This window comes from Geospiza fortis, unplaced genomic scaffold (genome assembly GCF_000277835.1).
Source record: "Geospiza fortis unplaced genomic scaffold, GeoFor_1.0 scaffold29, whole genome shotgun sequence".
Taxonomy (NCBI): domain Eukaryota; kingdom Metazoa; phylum Chordata; class Aves; order Passeriformes; family Thraupidae; genus Geospiza; species Geospiza fortis.
The window spans coordinates 1,614,185-1,625,896 of record NW_005054349.1 but is presented as its reverse complement, the minus strand read 5'-3'; the positions used below and the strand labels follow the sequence as shown (position 1 = coordinate 1,625,896).

Below are 11,712 nucleotides of genomic sequence, written 5' to 3'. Positions count from 1 at the left end.
TCTATTCTAGAGATATTATAGATAGATATATATAGAAAATATATAGTTATATATACTATAGTTTTATTTTTATATATATAAATATAGTTATATATAGTTATATATAATATAGTTTAAATTATATATATTATAATTTATATATCTATTCTAGCGATATCATAGATAGATTTATTTAGGTTTTCTTCATGTAGGGAGAGAAAAGCACCACATTTTTCTGTTTAAAAGCATTATGTCAAACTTTTAATGATGGCTGCTGGGATGAAAGTCAATCTCAGTCTCATTTCCAGGCTTCCACACTTCCTAAGGAAAAAAAAAACAACAAAACAAGACTTGTGTTGTTCCATGGTGCTTTTCTCACTAATAATTTCTCAAAGCTGTTTGTCAGTTTGCTGGGATGGGTGGGTGGATATTTCATTTTTGTAAGTTGGGTGAAATTACAGAGTTGAGATTGTGCCTCAGAAAGTGAAGCTGATCCAGGCAGCCTGAGGCATGCACTGTGTGCCTGGGCAGGAAAGAACCCACAGAGCAGAATTTGGTGATAAAAGGCCAAGAAAATGAGATGTCATACTGTGTGAGTTTGTCACTGGTCGTTATGCACATTTTATATATAAAATATATGTGTGAGGTGGGGGACATGGCTTCACTGGAGCATTGAGACCATCGATTCTCAGAGCAAACTGAATTTCACTGGGTGTTTCCATAGAATTCTTTTTATGAAATTGTTCATCTCTTCAAATAAAAAGGCCTACAGCAGTTAAAAATTTTATAGAGGAAGTTGTATTCTGTGTCAGTGGCAAATCTTCACCATTGGAAAGGGATCATTTAATGGAAGCGTTGCCATGAACTTGCAGACATTATTAATATTAATTCATAAAATGCTCATATTAATAATTACTAATATTAATCTATTAAAATGTCATATTTGGAAGCACATTTTGCAGTTGTAGTCTTTGTACTGAGAGCTCTTTCCTTGTGTACTGTTTCCTTTATTTACTGGGTTTTTATTTTTGTTCCTTTATTTGTGCTGCATTTGAGGCATTTTCCTTAACAAAACCTCACAGCTTTGCTGAGAGTGCCCGAGAACAATATGAGAAACTGTCCAACATGCACAACAACATGACAAAATTGTATGAAAATTTGGGAGAATACTTCACCTTTGATCCCAAAACAATAAGCATAGAAGAATTCTTTGGTGATCTGAGCAACTTCAGAACTCTGTTCTTGGTGAGTAATACCTGCAAAATGTTTTATGTTTTCTTGTAGATTTTTTTTCTCCCATTTTTAATTCTTTCCTTGTCTCTCTGTGTTTTCTGTTATGCTTAATTTTGTGTTTTCTTCCATGGCAGGAAATTGGGTGAACATATCCAGAATTATTTAGATTTCGGTCGTGACATATTGTCCTCCAGTGTGTAAGGTGACAACTCAACTGTGGATAAGGTTGAGCTCAAATTTAATTCAACTTTAATATTTTAGCAATGTAATGAATCAGGTTTAATGGACCAGGGCAAACATTAAAAGTTCACAGTGAAGGATTTTTTTTTTCTATTAGGGGCAAAAAAATGAACAAAAAAAGAATTAAGATTTTCTGCAATGTTTTGGTACTTGCAAGAGGTTTCCCCAGAGGAAAAATATGCTGAAATTCCTTTAATCTGTGGGATTTACTTTGAAAAAGTAATAAGTACTGATAAGAATTCAGGAGCAATCAGATAAGAGTGGGTAGAGAACATCTCCAACCATTCCCTGGAGCAAGCACTGTGTTAAATTTGTCCTGTTCCCATTCCTGACACCCCCCTCTCCCTCCAAGGGCTCCCATCAGCTTCCTTTGGTGTTTTGATGATTGGCTGAAGTGTAATTCCAGGTATTTTATAACTATTGATGGCTTCTTTTTTCCTGTTTGTCATTCTTTTATGTTCTTGCTGGAACAAGAACTGTCTGTTGGATAATTCTCCTTTCCTGTGCCATGAGCCAGTTCAGTTCGGAGGCTCCAAATTCCTCCAGGTGGCTGCAGTACCACAGGAATTAACTACAGCATTTCCACAGGATTCCCCTGTGCCACTGGAACATGAGCCAACTTCAAGGCTGGAGAATAAATAGAAAGGTGTATTCTCTTGGAGGCAGCTGCAAATTGAATTGAAAGTAGCAAAAAGCGTGGTTTGTTGTGGGTTTTCTTTTTTTTCCTCTGTTTGTTGTGGGTTTTCTTTTTTTTTTTCCTCTTTGCAGTTGAAGATCCACTGGAAAATAGCATTTCTTTAATATTTAGAACTCTTCTGAAGAAGACATATTTTTTTTAGATTTTTAGTCCTTTATTCCACTGAAAGTGAACACAAATTTCCATTGTCCTTGAGGACAACCTGATACAACATCAGGCCCAAAAGGATCAGGCTCTTATCAAATAATGATTAATCAGCTGCCTGGAGCAAGATGCCAGTTTGTTCTTTTCCATTTTTTGTCTTTAACTTGCTGTCTCACACTCTGTATCAAGTGACCTGTAATGTTTTCAGGCTGTCACTTTCTCAGTGTTTGTTTGTGTTGGTGGCAGAGGATTTAAAAACCTCCAACAAATGTGTCACGCCTGCATTTGTAAATGAACATAAACTTCCTTTCCTGTGCTGTGGAAGTTGTATGAAACATGCACCTCAGCACTAGATTGGAAAATTTTCTTTTTTCTTAAAAAAGTTTTTATTTTTTCCTAAAATTTCCTTTTTTCCTTTTCATTTAAAAACCCACTTAAGAGCTTTAGATTTTGTTTGCTCTGTGGGCTTCTTTTAATGCAGATGGTCTTAAAGGTGAATTTTGAGTCTAAAAAAACAAAGTTGTTTTTGAAGCAGGAAAATGGATTTTTGGGTCTAGTTGCATGAAATGCAGAGAGGCTGTTTTGTTTGGAGTGATATTTTTAATCTGGTAGACACTTTTATCAGTGGTGACTGCTTCCCTCACATTCGTGTAAATGCAGCTCTTGAATAAAGAATTAAATCTTAAAATACATTATGAATGTACTTGGAGGACAAGGGTTCATTCCAGTTTCAGGCAGTTTTTAAGCAGATGTGAGTAACTCATCAGGTGGCAGAATGAGAGATGGGTTTGGTAAAACAGCAGAGAAATAAATTGTCCTTTTGTATCAACACTGCTATTGATTGATGGCTGCTGTGTGCCCTCAGTGCAACATCCACAAAGTGAAAATCTCCCCAAAATGAGGAGGCACATTAAATGATCAGCAAACTGAACACTTTTTATTGGTGCCCACCTCTCTGGGCTCCAGGATTTTGTGAGATTGATGCCCTGACCCAGACAGGACAGGAACATCAGTTATGTTGCCTTCATACCAAGCAGCTTTTCCCACAGTGCATTCAGCATCCTGGGTACAAATGGACCTGTAAGACCCTTCCTTCTCCCTAATATTTGTTTGTTTATTACTTGCTACAGAGGAAGTTTCAAGCTCTGTGACTCAGGAGTGGTTTTTGTGGTGGCTTTTTTGAAGTGTCCCTGGAATGCAGCAGGTCATTTGCTGCAGTAATACAACTCAATGAATCTACAATACATAAATAAATACATAATAAACATCTGATTTACCATGAAATACAGTGCATAGTCAGGCTAAATTCCCAGCTTTCAAACTCATAAATTGTGTTTGTAATTCAGGAGTGGTTTAAAAGAAAGGCTCTATTTATTCATTGTTCTCTTTGGTTATTTGTCTGGGAATACACTTCATCCCTTCTGCCTAAAAAGTAACAGTTCTTTAATGCAGCCTGAAAGATAACAGTTTCCAGCTAGCAGGAAGCTGGGAAAAAATAAAGAATAATGAGCAAGAAGTATTTTCTTCAGCGAAATTTCCCAAGAGGTGGTACCACAAGTGAAACACTGTCCTTATTAACAGGCAATATACAGCAAACCCTTCCTCAAAACCCGAAATACAAACCTTTTGTGAGCTCTCCCAGTTCTCATCTGAGTGTACACGTTCAGAATAGGTTTTAATCATTATCCTGAACAAATCAGGAATTAGGGGTGGGTTAGGAAAGGATGCAGGTGGTGGAATTCACATAGGAGCAGTAACTCAGTTTATTTACAAGGGGTTAGTGCTGCTAGATAAGTGCTTTGTTCATGGTGTAAAACACAATGATGGCATTTCTCTTGGAAGCTCCCCAAAAGGTGCAAAAATAAAAAATAATAAAAGAAATGAAACTGAGTTCAGGTACACTGTGTTGGCAAAGGTAGGAATGACTGCCTAGCTGGAGTTGGGGTTTTGTTCTGACCTTGTTGTTTCTCTCTTGAGGTGGCTCTTTGTGGATGGGAGAGAAGCACTGGATGCCACATTTCAGGGTAGAGATGCCATGGATTAAGGAATATTTTCACAAGTTATAGTGGAAAGCATGGTCTGAGGAAAGCACGAAGTTAAATTTCCTAATCTTGAATGGAACGGGCTTCAAAAGTTTTCTTTAGGTTTTTTTTCCGTTTTATATTCAGCGCTGGTAGCAGTGAGTCCAACTGAGAAATGTCATTATTTCCAGGCATTATCTTTGGAAGTTTGTAATATTTAAATGAGGATTTTGAATCCTCATTCCACTCTGAGAGCAAAGCCTGGTTTGGGATTTTGGCTGAGGCAGAACTTAAGCTGTCGCGAAGCTCTTGTGAAGCTTTGCCTTCATTACCTGCCCTGGGTGAGGCCCCTGGGGCTGTGCCAGGGCCAGCAGAGACCCTGCACAGATGATGTGTGCAGGCTGCAGCTGCCAACACCTGCCCTCAAACCCGTCCGAAAACTCTTGTGTTGGAATGAACCCGACTTCTCTAACACCTCCAGAGTTTTCTTTCCCGTAGATCACCTTAGCCTCATCATTCTGTTTGTTCCTATATCCCATTAAGATAATTTGATAATTGGAATCTGTATTTGTCTTAATTGTGACTCCAGATTGATCGCTGCATTATTGCAGCTTCATTTAGTGGGATGCTGCTGGAGTCAATTACAGCTCATTCCCTTCCCCAGGTTCAGATTTGCTTGCTTGGCACGTGTAGGAAAGCCCAGGCAGGCTGCTGGAGCTGCTAATCCTGTCAGAACACAGTGCAAGGTGTAAGAAACCTCAAGGAAGGAGGTGCAGCTGTGGCAGCGTGTCCCTGCAGTGTCGTTTTTCCCACATTTGTTATTTCTTTGCAGTGTAATGCCACCCACCCTCTGCAGTGCTTCCTTCCACAGCCCACCAACCATGTCTTTCAGGAAGTCTGCAAAGTCTTTCCAAGCCAGGCGCTTTTATTTTGTTATTTAATTACATTTTGTCCTTATATACTACACTGGGTGTAATTCTCACAGTCTCTTTTAAAATCTGTCAAAAATTTCTACCCAGAAACTTTGAAACCTTTCAGCGTGTCACATTCAAGGTCCTGCTATTAAAAAGAGTAATTCAGTTTTTTTATTGGATTCAGGCTCTTGTAAGAACAGTTCTTACAGGCTTACCTTAGAAAGAATTTTTGTTAAAAAGTCTAAAGGCTTGTACTCACATGATGATGTGCCAGAACACTGATTTTTGTCTTCCTTGGTCCAGAGAGATTGCTTTTGGAACAAAACAATAATTGGTCTGCCCTGGGCTGTGGTTTCTCTTTTCGGGTTGTACCCAAACAGACATTTGTTTTCCTGAGGTTTTCTAGTTGTGTGTTTTTTGTAAAGACAATGATACAGCTTTGTTTTTGTGTGTGTACTTCAGCTCTGGGTCTCTATCAGGAATAACCTGAACGAGGTGTGAGTGTTTATTCTGCTCTCCAAAACCAGTCCCAGACCTGTCCACACAAGGGCCATTTAATAATGATTCCAACTTATTACCCAGTGCAGTAATTAAGCGGTACCCAGCAGCTTTTCATTGGTACTGTTAAATTTGTTTAGTAACCACTGCAGAGCTCCTGTGCCTGGGCAGTTTTTGGTGGCTTTGCACCCAGCAGCAAACCCCTGTCCCTCCCTGGGCAGGCAGCTCCCCTTGCCAAGCCCTCTGTCCAAACCCAGACATCTCTGTCCCTGGGTCACTGTCCCAGCCTCATCCTCTGCTCAGTGCTTCACTGCCACCCAGCAGGAACTCAATTTGCCTGCCCTTGTTTAATGCCATCTCTTTTCCATTATTTCCATGGGGATAACAATGTATTTAAATGTGTTATCCTCCAAGGAACACCCAGGAAAGATCTCCCTTTTACATGCACGCTGATTGCTCGATCTGCTGTATTTTAACTCTGAATTTCTGTAGATTAACTTCCAGATAATCTGAGTTGGTCATTCCTAATGATTTATGGCTGGAGAAGATTATTTTGCTGGAAGTTCAGCTGACATATTTTGCAGTTGCAAGGCAAATTTGGGGAAGGCCTGAGGGATCACAGGCAGCCTCATTATTGGTGCATGACCGCTTTGTAGCCAGCTGCATCTTTAATATCCAGGGAGATTTGTGCATTACAGTTTGTTTTCTTTCTTCTTGTTTTTAATAATTTACCTTCGAGAGTCTATTTACAACCGTGTCGATGTGTGAATGTGTTTGTCTGTCAAAACTTAAGATATGTGCAGAATGCAAGAGATGCATTAATTTTTTATTTGCTTCTTAAGGAAGCCGAGCTGTAAACTGGCAGTGCTGAGTACCAGAGCTGCACTTCAGTGAATCCTAATAAACACAAGGGGGAACATCAAACTGTGTGCTCCTTCAACTAACTCACTTAAAAAGAGATAATATTCCTTGCTGAATCTCTTTGCTCTGCTAGGAGAGACAATAATTCGGTTTTGGTTTTATTATAACAAAGCAAACCCACACTCAAACTTTCTCTAACTTTTAATTTGCTGTTGAATTAGCAAAACTGCTTGCCCTTATGCACCAACCAAAATAACAGAGGGTCATGAAAAGCCCATCAATAAAAGGGTTTTATGCATTTAAATATTTCTGTCTGCTGAGATTCACTCGAAAATTATTTCCCTTTTTGCATGCACTTACATGTTTTCAGAAGACAGCATCTAGATGAGTACTTTTCAAAATGTGCTCTAAAGCTGTTGAGAAGGCTTTTATTCTTACCAGAGGATTGCTTCTTTGTCTGATTTCTAGCTGTTAGATTAGTTTAGTTTTAATTGGAGAATAAATTTAGTTGTCCAGTAGATCCCTATGAACAGTGGTAAGTTCTTTGTCACTGTATTGCAGTATCAAAACTGGTGATTTTTATTCCCTCTTTTAAAAGCAATTACAGAACTATTTTTATTTTTTTTTTTTAGTTTTCAAACTGATCTTTACCTTTTGAAGTAATTCAGCCTGCAAAACTACACAGAAAGGGGATCACTGGCATTTGATAGTTTAAAAAAAAAACCCTGCTAATCTGGAATAGCACTGTTCTGTGTTAGAAGAAATCCACTGCAACTCAAATGTTTGGAAGAGAAAAGGTCTGGGGGAATATAAAAGCATGCCATGAGAGAGAAAAATAACCCTTTGCAGCAGAACTGTAGGAAATGAAACTGAAAGATTGATACAATTCAGGCAGAGCAGATGCTGTAGAAACCACTCTACACCTGAGACAAAATTCTCTTTATTTGCATTCATCATCCATCAATTTTGAGAAACTATGATCAAATTTGTTAGCAATATTAATTTAAATATAAAGTATGCTTATAAATATAGATGAAAATAGATTTATTTTGCTTTCTGCACTGACTCTGATAGCGGGTGGGAGTATGTTCTTGCCAATGATTTATTTCCAGCTTTCATCTAAGTCTGACTAAATGTATAGCAGTAAATGACATAACAAATATGGAATGGGTAGGAGTCCAACTGCCTGATGGAGGGGAGTAACAAGCAAGTCCATTCCAGGAGGTGGATGGGTGTAGATAGATAAAAAGGGCTACTCTCACACAGAGTTATCAATATTTTCTTATCTTGCTGTTCTGCAAGAAGATTAAACCTTTCTTTTGAATGGCTTTTTGGGGTTTTTTTTTAATCACCATTGGTATCCATTCTGTTTTATGAAGTGCAGTCTGAATCTTCCTTCAGATGGAACTCATAGAGTTTGGCTCAAGGAGAATTTCCAGATAAAATTTAACTTTAGAGCTTGTTTAGTTCAGCCTGCTGGTAGAAAATGTGATGGAATCTGTGATGTGATCACAGGATGTCAGCGGCTGCTGAGCTACCAGTGCAACCATGACATTTCATATTTGCTTTTTCTGTAAGACCGGGGGCATTTCCTCCCATTCCAGCCTGGGAAGCTGCAGTAAAGTGAAATCTCTGTCAGGGGGGATTGAATGTGCAGTGACAGAACTGTCCAAAACCAGAAGGGACAAGACATTGGCTTTGCCCTTTAGTTGCCTTTTTTTCTGGAAGAAAAGGTGTTTGTGGTGTTTGTGCTGTCTGTGCTGGGGCAGTGAGTGCAGCTCGTGGTGCAGCTCGTGGTGTCGTTCCGTCTGTGCTGGGGCAGTGAGTGCAGTTCCTGGTGCAGTTCTTGGTGCAGTTTGGAGTGAGGCTGTGGGTACCAGCAGAGTCTCTGCAACACAGGCCTGAAATGTGGTGTTTGACCTCAGGAAACCCCTGAAATGGCACGCTGGAAGATGCTGCCCCTTGCTTGAATGAATATTTTGTATTTGGAAGCATTTGGGAGTCTTGGATTTTTAATTTGCTCTATATAGCAAATATATAACCTATTACCTGAGAGACCTCAGGTATAACCTGTTACCTCAGAGACCTTTAAGTCATAACCTAAAAATTGAACTATTTTCCATTTGTTCTTCTGTGTTTTCTGAATTTTAGACATCAAGACTGGCTATTTCAACAAAAAAATTTGATGAATTATATTTCAATTCTAGCACTTGAGTTTCAGCCACTTGTAATTGAATTTCCATCACAGTGGACACTTGGCTTCCTCCCCACTCATCCCTCCTAAGAGCTTGGCACAGGCTTAAGGTAGACTTGCAGTCTTAATAGGGAAAATACAAACATGTTGCTGCTGGAAAATTATTTTTTTTCCTTTATCATAAATACAAAGCAATTTCAGTTCCTCATTGCTTTGATCAACAGCTCTCACATGTACAAATAATGTGGTGCATTATGTTCCTCCCAAGATTTCTGACCATGCTCCAAGTATTGGGTCAAGTTCCTCGTTTCTTCTCCTCTTATTTCATTTCAAAGCAGGTTATTTTGGTTGTCCTCAGTGCACAGACACTCACATTCCTTTCCTCTAATGCAGGAGGCATTAAAAGAAAACAACAAAAGGAGAGAATTGGAGGAGAAGACCAAGAGGGCCAAGCTGGCCAAGGAGAAGGCGGAGCGGGAGAGGCTGGAGAGACAGAAGAAGAAGCAGCAGCTGATTGATATGAACAAAGGTAAGGCAGCACTTTTCGCTGAGAGATTGCCATTAAAAAAGGCAAAACCAAGTCAGGAGTAATAAACTGAAGGCTATTTCTGATCAATATGAGAAATACTTGCTGGCTGTTCTGAAAGGTGGAGAAAGTTCACTTTTCAAAGTGGAAAATTCTGTTTTGTTTCAGCCTACCTGGTCATGTCATCCCATTTCTGCCACTTAATGTGTGTAATGTTCCTTTCCAGGCGTGTTGTTGTGAATTATTGCCTTTTTTGCATTTGTAGCACTTAATTGATTTTTTTTTTTCCTTATGGATTGACTTCCAAGAAGAAGTGTCTTCCTTGCTTTGTTGTTAATTTCATTCTGTAAACATCTCTATAATCAAGGCATTGTGGCAATTAATGTCTTTCTTTTTGGGCCTGGGGGTCTGTGTTAGGATGGATGTTCTCCCAGTAGTCCTATTAGGAGCTGGGAAATCTGGTTGAGCTTGGAGCCTGAGTACAGAGTGACATTTCAGCACGATAAAAAGCAATGTGTTGAGCTTGTCAGCTGGGAGAATATTGTATTTCACATGAGACCCCTGTGACAGAGAGCGAGGTAAGAAAGCAGAAGGAATGGGGTGGCCTTGGTACTGATGCTGTCCAGATTTCCAGAAGGTTGTAAAATAGAGGCTTTATTCTCTACCTGACTCCAGAAGGCAAGTAGAGGGAAAATTGGATTTAGGCAAGAGATCACTTGCAGGTTTTTGTTCAGTTTCTATGAGTTTGTGTTAATCTGCTAATCTGACCCAGCAATAAAAACACCTGTCCTTGTTATCCATTTAACAGGCCCTGCTCAGGGAAAAATGCTGCAGTGGTACCACAAATCCTGTTATCTTTGGCCTTGCTGGCACTGGCACTGCCTGGAATGTTCTGTAGGAATTCTTGTCTGTGGATGACAAACTTTATTATTAGATCATGTAAAGATTAGTCTAATTTCAGTATAAATCCTATTATATTAGTCCTATTTCAGTATAGCTATAAGCAAAATGTAGAACTTAAACACAGGAGGATGCATAAATGCATTTTCTTTTTTTTTTTGTGAAGTTAAACCAGTGAAGGTTTCTAATGAGACTTTTCTAATCCATTCTTTCAGCATATGATGAATATTTCTTTAATATCTGCCACCTGCCACAAAAATGTCCATGGTAAAATGGACAGGCACTTTTGTGAGAAGCAGTTCAATATCCTTTCAGCAGCCTCCCTCTGCCAGAGTGCTCGAGAGTTTATTTGAGCTGCCACTGAGGACGCTGCAGGCAGAGTTTGGTGAGCTGGTGAAAAGTGTGGGAAGCCCATGGGAGGCTTTGTCAGTGGCCTGGGCTGTGCTGAAGGGCTGGAGCTCTCAGTCTGGAGTTCCAACTTCTGCAGTCTCCTCAGCTCAGCCCTGAGAGCACACCTTCATTTTTCTGCATTTTCCCTTCCCTTTCCAAGCAGGTGAGGGGACACCACTCTGAGCAGTACAAATCACACTGACAGCATTCTGCTTTCCATCAAGAAAGTCTTTTCCTATTAAATGATACAAGTAAAGTTCCATTTTGCATTGTAGTCCTCTCTCAATGGAAATGCAAATGTATGAATGTCTTTACACGGCCCAGTGCACCAAAACTGCCATTTAAATAACTGATGTTTGGTAACCTGTGACACAAAGTTAGTTTAATACTTCTACAATATTTTTTTCAATTTGTAAATATTTTAAAACACCCATTTCACATATTACAGCTCTGCTGCTATGGTGGGAGGAAGGCTAAACCTCCATCCCCAGTGGATTCCATGACATTGATATTCAATTGACTATTTTTGCCAAATAACTAATTTTTTCTTGATGCAGCTACTTCTGTGTGCTCATTGCTGCTTATATAAACAGTTTGTAAATTTGTCTAAGTGAATGTGACACAGCAGGCTTAGAGGAAGGAGGCAGATGTCCTCTCAAGCTGTCACTTGGACAAGGTGATTTTCACCCAAAGGCTCATTTTAACCTCACCCTCTCTCAGCTCTTGCTCTGCATCTCCCAGAGTCAAATTTGACTCAGAGCTGCAGCCTTTGAAGTCACAGCAATTGGCTTCTCTTTTTGACAGCTTCTTGTGCAGTTCTATAAAAATGATTTTTTTCCTGTTTTCTGACTATTCAGTGACCACTTTTTGTGTGGTCACAGATTAGGTTAGTGATAATTAATTAACTGAAAATTAATATCTGTTTCCTGGTGTAACTGTAGAAAAGCACAGTGTGGCCAGAATCAAGAATTGTTCTAAATATTTCCTAGTGATGAAGTAACTCAGACTTTGGCAGTGTTTTGAAGACCACTTTACTCAGTTTGGTGGTTTGTGCTTTGTGTAACTGAGCTGCCACATAAACACTACATGTAAACTGATAAAAAAAACCTGCTGAA

General features: G+C 39.3%; 1 protein-coding gene across 2 annotated transcripts in view; it reads left to right on the top strand.

The window, feature by feature from the left end:
- The window catches only part of DIAPH2 (diaphanous related formin 2), a 151,903-nt gene that overhangs the window by 81,958 nt on the left and 58,233 nt on the right, over nucleotides 1–11,712 (top strand). For both annotated transcript variants that reach the window (XM_031058841.1, XM_031058842.1), the window contains 2 exons: nucleotides 1,060–1,224; nucleotides 9,175–9,310. In XM_031058841.1, the coding sequence (XP_030914701.1) occupies nucleotides 1,060–1,224; nucleotides 9,175–9,310 (301 nt within the window). The remainder of the gene's footprint in view (nucleotides 1–1,059; nucleotides 1,225–9,174; nucleotides 9,311–11,712) is intronic.